This window comes from Macrosteles quadrilineatus, unplaced genomic scaffold (assembly GCF_028750875.1).
Source record: "Macrosteles quadrilineatus isolate MER2022 unplaced genomic scaffold, UCM_ALF_1.0 Scaffold_9__3_contigs__length_116548681, whole genome shotgun sequence".
Classification (NCBI taxonomy): Eukaryota; Metazoa; Arthropoda; class Insecta; order Hemiptera; family Cicadellidae; genus Macrosteles; species Macrosteles quadrilineatus.
In genome coordinates this window covers 10,363,689-10,384,115 of record NW_026542602.1, presented here as the reverse complement: position 1 = coordinate 10,384,115, position 20,427 = coordinate 10,363,689, and the positions used below count along the sequence as shown (strand labels likewise).

The window sequence follows — 20,427 nt, the reverse complement described above, 5'->3', positions numbered from 1 at the left end:
AACCCTGGCTACAGCCGCTCCCGCTCCCGCCGTGCATAAACAGTCTCATTTGAGTCAACGCAGTTGAAAACCGCTCACTTTCAAACAACCGCTGCGATTTCTAACTACACAGCGGTCGAATTAGAAACCGCAGCGGGAGGTCAACTGCTCCCGCTATTGCTCTTCGTGCATAACTAAACAGTCCCATTTAACTCAATGGTGTTGAAAATCACTACCGCTCCCGCTCTTGGTGCATAAACAGGGCCTTATATATTTCCACCAACTAAGGGACTAAAAATCACTAGTCATAACATCAAAGAAAGGTTACGTTATCTTTGAGTGACTCTTTTAAGTCATCGGAAATTATGACTGTGAATTCGTTTTTAAGTAATGCCTGTAATACTTGGCAATTTCTCGAATTCAAGCAACAGGTGTACTAGTAATAATCAATGATACTTTTCTCAGTCTTAACAATTTACTACAACACTATTTGCAACTTACATGGCAGTTTGCTCCTTGATAAAATCAAAGTCAACGTTGAACTTGAGAGATCTTGTAGCTCTCAGCAGAGCGTAAGGATCCTTCTCGGTCGTACTGTCCTGCTTGACATACTTGTACATGAAGATGGATTCTGATACAACAGCTGGAATGTTGTCCCATAGGTCACGGAAATGAGCCATAGGACTGGGACTCCTAACCGGCCTTCCTGTCAAGCAATCGGCACTTCATAAAATATGTAAGTTATTATCTATATCTATATACTTATTTAATACGCAAGCATGTTTTTTGTGACAATTACTCCTCCGAAACTACAGAACCGATTTACATGTTTTTGGTGTCATTGGAAAGAGCGTAACGTGAAGTTGTGCAGGAAACTTTCTTTTTAGGGAAATAATCAGAGAGTGAGGCCCTAGGACCCTTTAAAGTTTTGTATTTCTCCATAAGATTAACATGGGAAACAAAAATTATTATGCAACTCCAGCTGTTGTCAGAAATTAAAAGTGAGAAGAAGAACATATGTTAATTTTAAACAGTCAATAAGTTTGCTAATTTTACAGTTTGCTACAAACATTTACTGACTTGGTTGAAATGAAATATTTACTATTGAATTCGGGTTGGCGTAAATATTACAATGGAAAAAAGCAAGAGAGCCTGGATAAATTTATATATTCTGTTATGTACATCTGGAATATTTCCATAATCTTTGGGTCGAATCTTTTAAACTCATCATAAATTATCAACGTTATTCCTTTTAAAATAACACCTCTAATACTTAGAAATTGCTCGAATTCGAGCAACAGGGACACTAGTTTCATACAATTGCAATGAAACTTTTTAACTGTTGTTGTCAGGATCGAAATCGTGATTGAACCACAATAGACTATTAGAAAAAAATCTATTACTGTGTTGTACATAAAGTTTAAATTAATCCTATTTATAGTTTAAAATTAAAGAAGTATGCAAACAAATGAATAATGTACATTGAGCGGGGAAAAACTGTTCACTCAATTTATAATGTAAAATAAAAGTTATGAAATCTGTCACTGTTTTTGAAAATATAAAGATACAAGTTGTAGTTTCTATAATAATTTATTGTGAGAGTACTGTATTAGGTGACAGATAATAGAGACTGACAGTTAAAGGGGTGGTATACCTCATAGACAAACATATTTTCTTTCAAAAAATCTTCACAACTAGAATAAAGGGAGAATACTCAACCTATTGTTTATTATGCTGTAGTATTTACAAGACCACTATTGAGTATTTAGTTCGTTTCCTGACATGAATTGTTTCGATAAAGTTTTATTTTTATAACTTACTTGGAGAGCGAGATCTCGATCTTCCTCTCACTCTGTCTTTCCCAGTGCCTCTTGTTGGATCATGATAGACTCTCCTCTCATAAGAACCTTCTCTACACCTTACAATTCTCTGCTCTGGTGATGGGTCTCTAAATCTACGTCCCTCCCTGGAACCATCCCTGTCAGGATTGTTTCTTGGAGCCATCCTTCGTTTATCAAGAGGAGGGGACCTTCGATTATTACCTCCTTCATTATATTTTGAGTAACGCTGTTCTTGAGGATATCTACGATTTCGGTTAGATATATTTCTCTCAGGTGAATTCCTTCTGAATGAAGATTCTGCAGGTCCCTTTGTTTCTCTACGAGAATCTCTATATTTTAGCCTTTCCCTGAGGTCTTGAGAATCTTCGTTCATTCCAGGCACAGGAGAACCGTTGACTCTTCTCGTATTAGTATTCTCACGTTGGTCAGCATTTTCATTGGCAACAAACACTTTTCTTGACCAACCATCAGAATCGTCTTTCTCCTCGATAATAGTACCTCTGCTATGGTTTTCGATTTGACGTTTCTTAGACAATTCTTCTCTAAGATCAGACCTTGGCGGAGGACTGTTGGACACAGTGATTGTAACAGATGGCACCGATATCTGGGTTTGACCTGATGGTGGAACTGAGTTATTTTCTACTTGGCAAAAGTTTGACAGAGGCTGATTCAATAATTGTTGATCCATAACTAATGGAACCATCTCACAAGGAAATGGTTGGACATAAGTGGGTGGATTCGGCCCAAATTGTAAGGGTGAATCCATGAAATGGGGGCCATACACGGGTGGATGGGGACCAAGAAGAGACGGAAGCGGACCAAGAAGAGACTGAGGTCCAAATTGAACTTCTTGTTGATGAGGTACAAATTGTAAAGGTTGGTTAGGTTGGAGTTGATTATTTAAAGGCCCAAAAGCTTGATTATTAAGTGGCTGATGCCCAAACGCTTGATTATTTAGCGACTGAAGTCCAAATGGTTGATTATTTAGTGGCTGAGGTCCAATTGGTTGATTACTTAGTGGCTGAGGTCCAATTGGTTGATTGTTTAGTGGCTGACGTCCAACTGGTTGATTGCTAAGTGAATTTTGTGACTTTTGTCCAGCATTTTTATTTTGGGATATCTGTGAACCAAATTGTTTGTTTGTTGTAGTAGGTTTGTCTTTAGGTTGAAGTGAAGGATTGTTGTCATTATTTGGCTTTACAACGGAGGCATTTTCTTTTTGATCATTGGTTTTGTTTTGTGATACATTTGAAGAGACTTTTCCCTCGTCAGGTTTTTTAAACACAGTTTTGACAGCTGGGGCAGTATTACCCTTTTCATTGCTCTTTTGTGGAGAAAGTGAACCTTGGACAGGAGTTCTATTTATAAGAGATGGTATTGTATTTGGTATAGAAATTCTGGTGTGTTTATCATTTTGCTGTGGTAGAGTTTGTTGTGGCATATTTTGTTGCTGTAGCTCACTTCGCTGACTTTTGGAATCCAGTCCGTTGGGTTGATAATCAGACTTTAGGATTTGTAAAGATCGAGATTTGTTCTCATTTTCTATTGTTTCAGGCCACATATCTCTGAAACATAAGTACATCAGTTTACTACATTGTTGCATATGTAGCTTAACTATTACAACAAGAAACATTTATCTGATTGAGTCTAGTCAAAAGTATGTGGTCCTGGATTGATTATTTTATATCATAAAAAGTTTGATGATAATTCCAAAGCCCAATCAAGATTGATCACTTTGTCAACTTATCATCTTGTATTCCTTAGTTTAGTTTACACGATACGATATGTTGAATTAAGACCCGTGCCAAGATTGATAAGGTTAAGCTTTTATTATTCTGTTGGGGAGCGAGATGGTCTAGTGGTAGAGCACAGGGCTTTGGAGGCCCTAGGTTCAAATCCTGCCAATCAACAATGGATTTAATCTATATGTGATAAATGCCACAACTCTCTAGGACTAGGCTGAAGTAATGTTAAAACAGTTCTGGGCTAGTACCTATCGTCCTAGGATTTTACTACCTCATACATTAGTAATGATTAATACAAATTCTTGGTTATAGAGTGTGAAGTAAACAAAGCCCCTAAAACAAACAACTTAATCTTAAAACCCTAAAAATGGTTGCCACTTAATGTTCCATTAGCTATTGTTACTGCTGAGACCGTAAATAAATTTCAACATTTACTTTCTTATCAACAGAAGTTGATGAGGACTGGACGTTCAAACTCCTGCCCAACGAATTGCTGAAAATGGCAACTGCTGAACATTGCTGTTATGAATATGGTAACACTGAATTTAAGAAGCTGTTTAATGGTTTACGTTGAATCACAACAGAATATACTGTACAGTACTTGTTTTAATCATGAAACTGGATTAGACAACAGACTGGATGTAATTAAATTTAGTTCTACCATTCAAAATGCTGCCAAAAACTGTTACTTAACGGAAGAGTCTTAAGCTGATAAACCAGATATTCGTTGTTCAACCACCAGGAAGTTACCATTGGCTTACACATGTCAATTGAAATAACAGAATCAATTCGGTTTTTGTTTTTATGTTTACAAGTTCAAAAGAATTTGAAATGATTAAAATATTCACTGACAGTAGAAAAATTACATACTACTTGTTTTCAGAAATGTCAGTTATACAATCTACGATTGACTTCAAAACTAAAATTTTTGTTTATCATGCACTTTTTGCATCTTAATGCAGTATGGTATAGAAAGAGGGATAGCAGTTACGATAAAGAAATATTTCCAAAATAATAAAAAAAATTTAGAATCTTTTCAGTCTAGGGGCATCCTGTTACATGTTTGGAAATTAAAGATAAATTGAAGATTTATTCTCAAACTAGCTGTACCCGCGGGCTTTTCCTCGTTTAACTTCATGATTGAGATCGTTCGCATGGCTCAATCACGTCCTGGTTGAAGTTCGTTCGCTACGCTCACTCACTTTTTGGTTGGAGCTCGTTCGCTGCGCTCACTTGCCTTCAGGTTAGCTCGTTCGCTACGCTAACTCGCCTCCAGGTTGAAGTTTGTTCGCTACGCTCACTCACTTTTTGGTTTCAAATTAGCTGTTGTCATAAATGTAAAAGAAATAATAGTGCTGCACCCTGTTGGTAATCCTTGTAACTTAAATGCTATTGAACATCATAGAACAAAACCAACTTGTTTATTTGAAACAGCTGTTAAGATTAATTCCATATAAATATGAGGACTCATAAGGTTAACATGGGAAACTCCAGAGCCACTGGGGCGGAGCCCGAGAGTCCCATCAAAATAAAAACAGCTTAGTTTTCCTATTTAATGCCTAAAGAATCAGTGTACCAAATTTCAGCCTCCTAGGTAAATGGGAAGTAAGAGAATTAGTGATGAGTGAGTGAGTGAGTCAGTCAGTGAGGGCTTTGCCTGGAAGCACGGGTATTCCGCTAGTGCTTTTATATATATAGATGCATTTTTTTATCATTATTAGAAATTTGGTTTCCATTGTGGAAGAACAACATTCTCATGGTTATAACACTAGAAATATAGATGTTTTTCTGATACCTATTTATAGTCCAAGTTCAATAGAACAGTTACCAAATTACTCAGGATGTATGTTGTGTAAGATGAAATTTCCTCAAATTTATAACTGTGGAAAACATTAATTTATTCTAGACCAATTTTAAAACTTGTTGCCTAAAAAAACTATTACATTACATGGAATTATCATTTATGTATGGGATGATTTGCTAAATTTTAATTACAAAAGAACCGCTGATATCCACCCTCAGTTTTACCAGTCATTGGAAGCCGACTAATGAATATTCGGCTTCTTTTCAGAGGCCAATAAAAAAAGTATTTCCCTTGGCTACAGATGTGTATTTGTCTCTGTGACTCACATGCACTCATGGTTTATCGGTCAGTTTAAATTTACTGTGTTCGCTAATCAGTTGAACTAGTAAGCCTTATCTCTAAACAGTTAATTATTTCCAGAGTGGTTAGTATAATCTAGTACAGTACAGGATTTTTTTTGCTTTGTAAAAAATAATAAAAAATAAAAAAGATAGTTTGTAAAAAAATAGAGTCAATTTTAAGTGGCTAAAATCATCAAAGCCAATTTATTGTGTAATTTTTACCTCAATCTTTGTAATCTGAATTCATTGTATTTATATTTAAAACTTGAACACTCTTTTGTACAGATTAATTTTTTCTTTCGTTTTACAAACATGTGTATATTAAGAAAAATAATAATCTCAACAGATACCTAACACTACTTTTTGAGTTGACCACATTTATTAGGCATAAATTGCCTTTTTTTTATAGGTTGGTTTATCCAGCCAGGGGCTTGTCTCATAGTGGCAGGATTTGAGTGGTTCTACTACAACTTTATAAAAATAGTCTATTTTACTTAACATGTCAATGCCAGATGACAATGTCATCAATTTCGCTAGCAGAGCTGGGTTCTTTGTAAAATGTAATACAGTAAAACCTCTTTAATCGGAACCCCTATAATCCGATTGTCCACTAATCCGAACACCTCATTGCTGTGCTATATACACAGTATAGTAGTTCTTTATTGTATACTGTACAGTAGGCTACTGTTTTTCACTATGTTTACTAATGTATTAAATTAACAATGTATTTTACTTTATAAAGCATTTTTTAGCCAGGTTTTAGCTATTATTATGTAAACAACAATATGTTCTTTAATCTGAACGATTCAATAGTCTGATATAACCAGGTAGAAGTAGTTTCACTCTTTCTAATTAGCTCATTAAACTCTTGTAACTTGGCTCGAGTAGTATTTATTAATACCTTTGATCAAAATGTCCTATAAGCAATCAAAATTACCAATTTCATATTGATAAGATAAAGATCATCTTTTGCTTTGGATGTATATTGGTTATTTGGTTGTTTCACATAAGCTCATCACCAATTAATTATTTATTACTGTAATTAATTAATTGAGGTTAGAACACAACTGAGTGTATTTTTGATACAAGTATGAGTAAAGGATGAGTGTAGAAAGGAGTGAGACTCCTTGTGTATCTCTGTTACTGACAAAGACTAGCTGTTTCCTTAGTATATATAGGGTCAACTATTAAAAGCCCAATAATCAAAGACAGCAGGGCCCAGTTTTAACCCATAAAAAAGAGTGGATTTTCTCAGGACTGATCCAGCAACTTTTTGATTGTCAGGTCACTATAGCCACCTAACTACATTGCAACCAACCAGATCCAATTTCTTTACCAGGGTTTTGTCTTACCTCTTTATCTGCTAAAGATACCAAGTTTTGGACTATCTTTTAGCAAAATTACAACAAAAACACATGCTGCACTCCTATGATTATTTTGGAAACAGATCTATGAGGAAATAAAAGAAAGGAAGGTTAAGAGGAGAGGAGTAATAGCTCTCCATTAATTGTTATTGCACTTCTCTATAAACCGAGCACTGTTTCAGTCAAATAAAATATCTTAAGCTCATAGGCCTACTATCATGTCACTCAGCTATTTGAATTGTAAAAGATTTGCACAGCACAAGATGTTAGTGCAAATTAAACTGTGTGCTAAATCAATAATGAACAAATTAAAGTGAGGAATGAAATGCCGACAATGACAAGAAATCAGTATGGTATAGACTCTTCTTTATTACTCAACAAAATTAACAAAACAATACTTTCAAACATTTGTTTTTTAAATTAAAATAATCTTAAAACATGCTATACAGATTTTTGTGAGGATAACAGTCTTAAGGGAAATAGGCCAGACTGGCATAAGAAACACAAAACTTTACATTAAATTCACAAGACATTAGAATATTTTGACAACCACTGAGCCACCGAGTATTTCAACTAAGGAAGAGACAGTTGTTCAGGCCTCTGAAGAGTTTGCACTTCAGGGGCCTGGAAAACTGTCTTTTCCTTAGTTGAAGATGCTGTCAGTAGTACCTAGTGAAATATTCTTATTATGTTTTTTGTATAAAGTGCAAAGTCTTGTTATGTCAGTTTATACTCTTTCCCATTCAGGTAAGCCTGCTATCCTCACCAAACATTCTAGAAACCTAGGCCCTTGAGCTCTATGTTATACCCTTGACTTAAAACATTTTATACTTTTACAATTCATAAGATGTACACAACAAGTTATATATTATGCAAAAATAAAACAAAACTGGTTTCCTTCAGTTGTTTGCCGTGAGAGTACAGACATTTCGTTGACAATACAGTACAACTACCATACCGACAAGTAATTTTATGATCTAAAATACAAGACAGATCAAAAACACCACATAATCACCACAATAAATACATATATAACTGTGATGTAACAGAACTTATAAACATAAAAAAATGAATTAATCAAATACGTAATAAATAAATAAAGCATATAGCAAATCAAATACGTAATAAAGCATAATACTGTATTTACATATATTTACATATATTTACAGCCAATCCTCTGATTCTGTAAAACTATGTTGGTTGTTTTATTTTAATTTTGTGTGTTTCTGCGCCATGGCATTTCTTACATTTTGAAAGGGAACGGTCCAAACTCTGGTCTTGTTACTATCTAATGTCGACCTTTTTGTTAGATAGCATTATTAATTCATAGCCCAATGACAAATGGCATCTGGGTCTGACAAAGAAGTTCATACATTTCAAACAGGCACACACATTTCAGCCAGAAATGCACATCAGGCAGATTCAAACTGTGTCACTAAGATATTATTATATACTGAGAGAAAACTGCTTTGTAGAGTACATCTTTGCACCTCATTTTAAATAAAATTACTGCATTAAATTATCACACAATTGTTCTTCATAATAGAAATTACTATTATAAAGGTCTTCAGTTTCTATCCTACTGTTAAACAAAAATGGCATCATATTCTACGATGGGAGCTTTCCTGGGAGAGTGGAATGGTTGCTTATTTACATAATAAGAGAGATAAGGCGAGGTCACTATGGTCACAGAATATAAAATTTATATATTTTTTTTAAGAAGATGAACAGGAAGAGTTACTACTGCATTTAGTGAAGGATGAAAATGTGAAGAGCCATGTTTAAAATGAGTATTTAAAATTCTTATAAATAACTTTTTAATTGATGACAAACCTAGACTCAAATATATTTTTTCACAACATCCTCACATTCTTCATCTATTAAATTTCATAATTATAGGATGACTATGAACCAACTCTATGAGTTGTTTCATTTTCGGAACACACACTAATGGTGTACATTAACACACAAGGGATGTGATTGAATAAACTAAATTAATTACAAATTGTTCAAACGTCCAGCCACTCCGGAGCAGGGGAACATGGAGGAGCAATTTACACTAAAAACAAACATGTTTTTCCAAATCTTAAAAATATTTAAGCGACACAGTAATGGACTAGTATTGTAAGCTATGCTTTCTATTAAACTTAACAGCAAACTCAGTTTTAGAAACGTTCACAATTTGGGTCTAAGGTTTCTTAGCTAACTTTAACTTCTTTCTCTGAGGGTTTGCCATCTTTCTCTCCTTTAGCACTTTTTGAACACACTTGAGTTTTTTGAAATTAGGTCCCAAATCTATCTCTTTCAAAATGTCCAAATTGTCGTCACTGCTACTGCTGGGATCTTCGTTGCTACTGAGGGTGATGGTTACTGGTTCTTCTTCTTTTCTTTCATTGTCATCAATGGTGACAGCTTCTGGCTCTTCATGGCAAGAGTTTGGGCAGTCGTATTTCATTTGACTGAAAACAATAGTAACTGATATTTTATCACTAGTCAAATCAAATCAATCTTTATTTTCACAAATATTAAATCAGCATAACGTTATGTAAATACAAATTTTAAAACATGTGCTTCTGCCTGTGAGTCATAAGTATCGCTAGGTTTAGGAATTCTCGATTCATTTAACGAGTTTTAAATAAAAAAAATTTAAACAACAGAGAAAACAATTTTAATCCGTATGGTGGACTATAATTTTAATTACACACTTGCCCATTCTCTCAGATAACTCGTTTTTTTTAAGGGTGTGCGCTCTACCCCTGACGCGCAACCGAATGCAAGGGTTTGCAAGATTACTTTTTGTTTTCACCTGCTACATTGAAGGTAGAATCAAAGTTAAGGTCTCATATTAAAGAGGATGAAATTTTCTATAGTTCTGCGTTTCATTATTTCATTTATTTTTAATACACACCTCATAAACTTGATTTGTAGCAACATAGCAACTGAAGCCCGAGCTGAGATTTCCGAGCTGAGGTAGAGCGCACCCTTATTTTTGTATATGATTTATTTACCTTTGTAGGCATGTCCCCAAAATGGCTTGCATATTATTTTGCTATCATAAATTAACAGCCATTAGTGTTCAAATGTTTGTTGTGCAATTTACTGACTACATCTGAAACAACTGCATGCAGCAGGTATTGCTAATCCAAAGAAATTATAAGAAATTCAAAACTACTGAAACATTTGTACATTTTTATTAGCACTGATAAAGGTAATTTTGTTGTAATGAAATATACAATCCAAACTGATATGACTACATTTACTATTATAACAATTTGTTTTGACAAAATCATGAGACAAAGTTTACAAGTGAGATTGTGCAAGATATGTCCTTAACTCCAGCTTAAATACGCTTAATTTTAATAATATGCATCATTAATATAAGATACTTACCTCTCATCATATTTTCCTGGTGGAATTAAGCAGTATTTTTTGTTCACTCCACGTCGAAGAAGAAGTCTTCTTTTTAATTCTTCACTATTGTTTTCTTTATAGTATCTACATCCACATAAAAACTATTTAGCTCTTGTTTTAACTTATAACACTTTTGGCAATTTATTAAAACTTGTTAGTAGTTACTGCTAAAATTTAACAAAAAACTTTTTATGGTTAAGTGATGGTCAATATGTGGTAAAATATTAATAGTAGGCCTACATCCCACACCTAAATATATGGGTCTAAACATAGATTTATATGTGATAATAAACATTTCTGTATTCAATTTTTTGGCTATCAATTTAAGTTACCTAATAGTTTAGTTGAGAGGGACTCGTACAATATATGTATATCCAGTGAATTTCTTTGAATTTCTCTTCAAATATAGACTCCACTTGTCAAACCATGTGAAATAAATACAAAACAAGTATTGCTAGATGAAACAGAACTTTGTAAACAAGTTAAAATATGCATATGTATAGCACCATACATAATTGTATTACTAAGCAAAACTGCCACAATGGATTAAGTTACTTCCCAGTTGCAAGAAATTTTCATTGTCCAAAAAACTTGTCTTTTTTAAAGGAGCCATCTAGACAAAACAGATGTTTTGCATTGGGTTTGTTGTTTGTCTCACATCAACACAACTCTGTGGTACCCGCGTGAAGTTGGCCCCATCATAATGAGCACAAATTATAAAAACATGTCCATAATTTAGTGCTGAATTTGTGCTTCTCAAAGGTATATATAAAAACATTTGTGCTCAACAAAAAAATAACACACCAAAAAATTATAAAAACTGTTGGCGGGGCTAACTTCACGTTCAGCCCGCCACCAAAGGAATTAACAATGTATTATACATAGAAATTTAGTGCTGATTTTGTGCTACAACAATATATATTTTTTATAATTTGTGCTCTAAAAACAACCGAGTAAATGAGGAAAAACTGCCGCTGGTGATGACGTCATCCGCCCCGCCACACTGAACAAATCGGTTGAAAATGGTGTCATGATTTAGTGCTCATTTTGTGCTACAACAATATATATCTTTTATAATTTGTGCTCTTAAAGCACCCGAGTAAATGAGGAAAAACTGCTGCCGGTGATGACGTCATCCGCCCCGCCACATTGAGCAAATCAGTTGAAAATGGCGCCATGATTTAGTGCTCATTTTGTGCTACAACAATATATAAGTTTTATAATTTGTGCTCTTAAAACACCCGATTAAATGAGGAAAAACTGCCGCCGGTGATGACGTCATCCGCCCCGCCACATTGAGCAAATCAGTTGAAAATTGTGTCGCGATTTAGTGCTCAGTATCTGGGGACCGATCTTTGCTCGGGGAAAATCATTAGTTTACTCTGAAAGCAGTTTAGTATTGCAGATAGGGGTGGGCGAGTACTCGAGTAGTTGGCAATACTCGACAGTCGAGTCGAGTAGTTAAAAGATACTCGTGACTTGAGTCGAGTAGTAGACTTCGTTATTTTCATTGATATTTGACAAATAAATAGTAAGAAAGGAAAATGTTTGAGTTTTATTTAATCCCTTAACCCCTTTAAATATTGACATACTAGGCCTACTAATAATCGGCAACCTAGACATCGCTTGCGTCATCCATTTCACTGACAGCGACAGCGCCGACAGCTGAGCTGAGCTGACACTGGGTGATAGGCTAGGCAGTGGTGTAGGTGTGCGAGTGCGATGCATCGAATCCCGATTCGTTCCAGCATGCATCAAAATCCCGAAGCATCGATTACGTCACGATACAGTAAAAAGTACTAGTAAAAAGGGATGATTCGGAAGAACCAGAAACGCCACACAAACTGTAAAAAACTTGCAGGAAAACCAAAGATAAGAAGGTTTTGTAAGAGAAATGTAAATCTAGTCATTCACTCAGATAGCCAAGGTAGAAACCTGGCAAAACAAATTAACCTAATGAGTGAAGGGAAAATTAACTGCTTAGGAATTGTGAAACCTAATGCAAGACTAGTATCTATTCTTGACGGTGCTAACAACAATGAAAAAACTCCAATTTTGGTTATTGGGGGTACAAATGATTCACTTCAATGCAGTGCAAAGGAGCTTTATAAGACTATAGAAGATAAATTGAAGATACTGTCATATAAAGAACACATATTCTTGGCTACCATACCACCAAGATTTGATATACCTAGAAATAGTCCAGTCCATGATGAATTAATTACCCTAAACAACTACATTAACGAATTAAGCTCCCGCATCCCCAATGTAAAAATCATTAACTTAAACCCTTTAAGAAAACACAACTTTACACGACACGGGCTTCATTTCAACTATAAAGGGAAGAAGACTATTTCTAAAGAAGTAATTGAACAATATGAAGAAATAGTGTTTGGAAGAATAGGGACTGTAGAAAATAAAGCACCAGTGCTCAACTCCTTATCAATTATTCCACCATTTGCTACCAAAGATAAAGCAAATAAAATAAACGAATCTGATTCACTCTCGACTACCAGGTCTAGCTGTTCACTTGAAGCATCCTTACTGGAACAAGGTAATACGAGCCAGCCCTCACAAGTACCAACGGATGTCTCTCAAGCCAAAGAAGAAACTAACAAAGATCTAACAAAGACAAACAAAGATCAATGCACAGCTGGAAAAAATAAAAAACTTGATGCCATTAAGACTATAAAGGAGAAGGTAGGAATAAAAATAGTTGAAGAAGATATGTCTGATGTTATCAGCCGCTTGAAGAACAACAGCTCAGTCGCTTTTGCGCACTGTATATCTAGTGATTTTCACGAAGAAAGAAACATGAGCGCAGGCGTGGCTGTAACTTTTAAGAAGATTTTTGGAAGACCACAGACCTCTGACACTCTCAACAAATACCTATCGTTCCAGCAAACCGATAACGGAGCAGGCATTTACGGGCTTATGACAAAATCAAAATTCTCTGCTAAACCCTCTTTAGAAGATTATAATTTGTGCTTTTCACACCTTATTAGCAACATCAATACAAGAAACTTTAAAATGTTGGTATGCTCTCCAATGGGCTGTGTGAGGGACCGTATCTCCATTGAGAACTTTGCGAAGAACATAGTGCAACTTCATATAAAGACAGGGGCAGCAGTGTGTGTAGTTGCAAAGCCAGAAAACTCATCCAGACAACTTTATAATGGACTCGACTTTCCTAAATTCGTAAATGAACTTCGTCACGAAATTCATCAGGCCGAGAGTATGGCGAGGGAGTCTGCACTGAAATCTTCCCAACAGCGCCCATGTGGAAGTGATGGAGTCAAGTCAGTTGTAGAGCACAGCCAAGCAGAGTCAACACAATTTCCTGAGTGTCCAGCAGTGTGTGAAACGGGGGGTTATACAGTCAATAAGGGGAATAGTGCAGTGAATGTTAGCCGGCCTCAACAAGATAGCATTAGTGATAGTTTTGTAGTTCCATTTAGAAATGATAGTTGTGTAGGAAATGCAAATGATAAATTTCTAGGTTTCTCTACACCTGATAGAACTAATTTAAAACATATCAATAGTTTTTTGGAGTCAACTCAACCTCCAGCGACAGACACATGAACAGTTGCTCTGATGGCACCTCTAAGTCTTTGGGAAACAGATCATTTGCAATATTTCATTGTAACATCCAGGGCATCATCCAAAACAATAAAATTGATGAAATTAATTTATACCTCAATAGTTTCAACAGAAAACCGGATGTAGTTTGCTTTTCGGAACACTGGGTCCCATCTAATTGTAAAATTCCACTATTTCAATTTGATGGATACCAAAACGCCGCATCTTACTGCAGGGAAAATCAGAAAAGAGGGGGAGTATCCATTCTTGTAAATGATCATTTTAAAATTAAACATAGGCCGGATTTTGAAGAATTAACGATTGAGTCAAGTTTTGAATGTTGTGGGGTCCAAATAGTTAAACCCATAGATCTTATTGTACTGTGTGTCTACAGACCAACTGTTTATACCAAAACTGCTTTTGATGTGTTTTTTGAACGTCTCCATTTCCTTTTAAGCTATTGTGTAAATAAGACCCCTAAGGCTCATGTTTTACTTGCAGGAGATTTCAATATCAATGTTTTAAATTCTGACTTCTATACCGAAGAATTCTTATCAATTTTAAGTTCCTTTAATTTTTTTGCACATTTCAATGTTCCAACTCGAATTACGAATGTTTCTAGTTCCTGTCTTGACAATATTATCACTAATTTCTGTCCTAACTTGTGTAAAGCAATAGTTTTAGAAAATGGTTTATCTGACCACTTAACACAGTGTTTATGTTTAGATTATAATTATTTTGAAAAAAGACAATTGAAGCCAAAGATAAAAATCAGTCCATCCTTAAAAAGAAATTATAGTCAAAAAAATTTGGATAGTTTTGTTAACGTTTTGAAGTATGAACAATGGACTGAATTTTTTAGCAAATCTGAAGTAATTACTGATGTAAATGTACTTTATAAGTGTTTTCTTCAAACTTTTAAACTGCATTTTAATTCTTGTTTTCCTTTAGTAAATAAGAAATGTTATAGTAAAAATTGTGATAAAGGGTGGTTAACAACTGGAATTAGAGTCTCGTGCAAAAGGAAAAGGGAATTACATGAAATTAGTAAAATGTCAAATGATACAAGTTTTAAAGATTATGTAAAAGAATACAAGAAATTATTAAATAAATGTATAAAATCAGCTAAGATATTGTACAACAGAAATAAGATTAAAGAATCCTGTAACAAAACCAAAACAGCCTGGCATATTGTTAAAAAAGAGACTAATACAACTGACAACAGCAAAAAAGAATATCCCTTCTTGTTGCATTCAATGTCTGACAGGACGCAACTAAATCAAATTAATGCATTTTTTTCTGACACATGTAAAAGCTTGAATGTTGGTTCAGATTTTTACAAAGCTCTTGGCTTCCTACACAGTAGAATCCCTCCCGAGTCCAGACTTATATCATTTAAGCCAGTGAACCTTCAAGAAGTGCAAGACATAATAAAAGACTTAAAGTCATCTAAAGCCTCTGGATGGGATGAAATTTCAACTTCATTAATGAAATTAAGTTCAGAGTTTATTGCTCAACCCATTGTTCATTTGATAAACATTTCTTTGTATACTGGTGTTTTCCCTGACCTATTGAAACTATCAAACATAATACCAGTCTTTAAAAAAGGTGACCCAAAAGATATATCCAACTACAGACCTATTTCTTTATTGCCTAGTTTCTCAAAAATATTTGAGAAAGTCGTCTTCAATAGATTGTGGGATCATTTTGAAACATCCCAAATTTTGGATACATGTCAGTTTGGATTCCGGAAGGGACGGAGTACAACAGATGCAATCTTTAGCTTTATTACTGAAGTCACAGGTGCTCTTGACAGATCGCAGGCAGTAGCTGGTCTCTACTGTGATCTGTCAAAAGCATTTGACTGTGTAAACCATAGCCTGTTAATACAAAAACTAAACTTTTATGGTGTGTCAGGTATGGCTATAAAGTGGATAACCTCGTTTTTATCAACGCGGAAACAGTGTGTGGACCTACGGTTAATAAATCTGAAATCTGATTTCAAATTAGTCACAGAGGGTGTGCCACAAGGCTCAATACTGGGTCCACTACTGTTTTTGGTTTATATTAATGACCTACCTTTGATTTTAAAGTCAAAATCAGTAATGTTTGCTGATGACATTTCCATTATTTTCACTGATCATAGTAAAATTGTTATGCAACAAACAGCTGAACAAGATTTCCTTCAGCTAGAAAAATGGTTTGAAGCAAATGGTTTGGCGTTAAATAAAGATAAATCTCTTCTGATGGAATTCCAAAAAAACTACCAGAAATCAGACTCATCAACAAAATTAGATTTGAACCTTTCTCTAAATTCAGTAAGCTCAGTTAAATTCTTAGGCATCACAGTGGATCAAAAATTGACTTGGCAAAATCATATTGGTGAAGTTGTAAAAAAATTAAATAAAGCACATTTTATGTTCATTATTTTATCTAAATCTGTTGACATATCCACTCTTATGATGGTTTATTACGGTTATGTCTATCACTTGTTTAATTATGGTGTGATCTTCTGGGGAAATTCAGATAGGAGGAAAAAAGTTTTTAAAATGCAGAAGAGAATTATCCGTATTATTTTTGGACTTAAAGGAAAAAAATCCTGTAAGAGTATTTTTAAAAATCACAAAATTCTTACTTTTCCCAGTATATACATATATAATTTAATTTTGTACATAAGACAACATTTATCAAATTTTCCAAGTAACTCTGATTTTCACAACTATAACACAAGACAAAAGAATAGCCTTACATACCCTAGACATAATACCTCCACCATTGAACATTCTCCATACTACTCTGGTATAAAATTGTATAATAGCCTGCCTAGCACCATAAAGGGTTTGACAGATTTTAAAAGATTTAAAACCAGTTTATTCAAATTGTTGTCAGATAAATGCTGCTACAAGATTGGGGACTTTTTCAATTAGCTATTAGTATGTCAAATCAATAGTTAGTTGTAATGGTTGAACAGTAAGTAGTTGTAGGGGAGAAAGTGTATATAGATTATAGCTCTTAATTAATTAGTGCTGTAAATTTGCCAAATGTATAGTTATGTTTATTCTTGACTTGACACAATTCATGTATAGAAATGTACTGTTTGAATAAAGGATTTTTTGATTTGATTTGATTTGATTTGATTCGATTATCGTCATCGATACCACCGATACATGGACATTGGTATCGGTACCAAGACTCGATTGTCAAAAGTCGATTCCGATGATACCGACATCCGACAGGGATAAATATTTTATTTTTACATTTATTTACTGTATAGCTACAGTATTAGTTTTGTCATCACGGTTAACAATTTTCATAGCCAACTTAGAAACTATCTAGTTCAAAACAGCGACGGTACCGGTGACATTGTTTAGCTTCAGCATTGCACAACACAATCTACGAATCTACATTTCAAGATGTCAGACTCAACTCAAGAGACAAACGGCGCGCGAATGTCCTGCCAACACGAAATTAATTATACTAAACAATGTCTGTATCAATAAGTCAGACATTTAGTTGTATTATTTTTATTTTTAGTACAAAATAAATAACCTAAACACGTCGAAATTTTCAGTTTAATAATCCCTGCATTATACGCATCATTAGAAAAATTATATTCAACCATTAAACTTTAACATCGTCGTATGGTTAGGCTTGCTTTATATTGCGCCAAAAAGTAGATCCATATTTTGATCTGTACTATCTACCTGATTAAAGAGTTTAGTGAAGTTTTAAGTGCTACTACATAATGTATTTATTGAAAAATATTATAAGCCTTAGTCCGTGTCGATTTTGTAATGTTAAAACGATTGGTGAATATTGACAATAAAAGTATGTAACAACAGTTTTCATTGGTCAGGAGGCGTCAGTGCACTACCATGTCAGCCAATCGACTGTCGTGTTTCAATGGAGCAAATGACGATTGCTTTGACATCGTTTAATGTTTTATTGTGGGTGGAAAGGGTATCGATAAATATCGTGATTCGAGATCCGATATGTAGGACGTGTTTGTTTATAAATAATGAGTATTTAAGTATAAAAAACTAGGTTACAGACAGGTTCAAAACTTCGATTGTTCCGATCCATTGTTGACACCCCTACACGGAGGTTATAGTGACGTCGTGCATTTAAGGGCCAGGCAAGCCGGTTCACAGTGAATCCACTCTGCCGAACCTTGTTCTTGGTATAATCGGGAACATAGTCAAACACTTTTGTTACTAAATAAAACTATGAAATGTTTGTTAAAAGCACTCTTTTGGAGATTTTAGTCCCAAAACATCATCTTTATTGTAGGCTAAAAGTAAAACCTAACTAGTGCCATACTTTTCTCCACAGACGTCGACATAGGCTATTATGCAATGTCTTTAAAAAATACCAGGGTTTCAGTCAAAATACTTCTGTAAACATTGACAATGTGCTGTTTTAGCACAGTTCATTCCTTGACCACGATCGTTTTTACTCACTAGAGAAAAGACTCTCCTTACAAAATGTATTTGTAGGCCAAGATGTTTGTATTTTTTTTAATGTAAGCTTATAACTGCAATTGCCTTTATAAAGAAATACAAAAACTGACAAATGACTTAGATTAATACTTAAAAAGTTAAGCCTATTTATAAATTAAAGGAAACTTTATTAAATCTCATCATAGTCAAATTCAAACATTTACAGTATTTCAAAATTATTAACCGGCCGAGGGTGAGGGAGGGCATGTGAACCAGGCTTTAGAACAAGGGCAAATTCTGCCAAACTTTCTCTTTTCCTCCCCCATGTCCCGTTAGACGGTGGGTGGGGCTTCACACAATAAACAGTTCATTCATTCACAGTAGAGAAGAGTTTTTGTGGCAGTGACGTATGTCTCTTGTCTGCACTTCAAGTTCACACATCTGGACTTCTTTAAAACAATTATAAGTGATAATCTTTATTAAAAATAAGTGAAAAACTGTTGACATTTTCAAGGAAAAAAAGTTGAGAAATAAAAGTGTTAAATAGTAGTTTACGCAACGATTGCGTTAAGTGAGTCTTTACGACACGAGTAGAAAATTTAAGGCACGAGCCTTGGCGAGTGCCTTAAAAACTTCTACGAGTGTCGTAAAGACTATTAACGCGAGTTGCGTACACTACTTTACCTACGACCGTTTTTTAATTACTATCAATCTGGATTTAATTACTAACAATCACTACTGATAACTTTTTAGAGAGGTTATGTTTTCGTGTAGGCCTATTGTCATTGCCACTGAAAGTGATGCAACGACTTGTTGTATAATCAGCTGATTTCCTGTAATTACGTGTTTGTTAAACTTCGTTAAATATTACATTGCTAGCAGCATTCTTACCATAAATAATATTGTATCAGGTACAATTCGGCAAATATTTCATTTATTTTTGGACTTCCACCAACTTAATTAAGAATACGCGAGTATCAACATGAACGAGTCGGATCAACAATTAAATTGGTCAACTGATCAGCTGATTAGTTGACGTTCGAAGCATTACAATTTTAATTCTTTTCTCTCAATACTTGAACCTCATTGGTCCGTTACCTGTGTGGATATGAGAAAAACTATGCTGATATGAAATGAAACTATGCTGATATGAAAGTAAACAGCTGTAAAGTGAAACTTTTCAATTCTAAGAACTGGACTGAAATAGCTACTTTAAAAAACGGTCGTAGGTAAAATTTTGTTTGATTAGTTATTCTGTATTTCAAAAATATCCTCATTTATGATTATGTTTTCAGCTAGACTTGGTGACTTTTTCATAGTTAAACAAATTTTGAAGATATATAATTAGTGAGAAAATGTCATTATATAGGAAGTTAGTTTTTACTCACTTGGGGGAAAAAACTTACCTTACAAAGAGTATTTGTAGACCAAGATGTAGGTCCTAATTATGTTTAATTACGACTAGGTACGTAATAAAAATTAAAAAAAATTATAAACTAATGAGTTAACTAAGACAATTTCATGGAATTTCAAATAAATACAAAAACTGAGAAATGACTTAGATAAATACTTATAAGCCTATTTATAAATTAGAGGAAACTTTATTAGATCTCATGCTTTAGTCAAATTCAAACATTTACAGTAGGCCTATTTTAAAATAAACACTTAGTTCCATATTTTTGCAATTTTTTTTGCAATTAATAATAAATCTTTAACACCAAAATATAAGTTTGATACACATACATATTGTGTTTTTTATATGGTATAAAAGTTTTTAACCAGGTCTATTTTTGGTAAATTGAGAAATGCTTTGTTCCTAAAAATGAAGATGGAATATATGTAAAATAAAATTGTTGATTTTCTCGTGAACTACTCGACTCGACTCGACTCGACTCGATACTCGAGTATTAGGGCTAATCACTCG

At 34.3% G+C, this 20,427-nt stretch overlaps 1 protein-coding gene across 4 annotated transcripts in view; it reads right to left on the bottom strand.

Moving 5' to 3' along the window:
* Positions 1-20,427, bottom strand: part of LOC129002084 (uncharacterized) — an 87,406-nt gene that overhangs the window by 10,577 nt on the left and 56,402 nt on the right. For all 4 annotated transcript variants that reach the window (XM_054429619.1, XM_054429620.1, XM_054429618.1 and 1 more), the window contains 2 exons: positions 1,800-3,385; positions 481-685 (listed from right to left, as the gene is read on the bottom strand). In XM_054429619.1, coding sequence (XP_054285594.1) covers positions 481-685; positions 1,800-3,385 — 1,791 coding nt within the window. The remainder of the gene's footprint in view (positions 1-480; positions 686-1,799; positions 3,386-20,427) is intronic.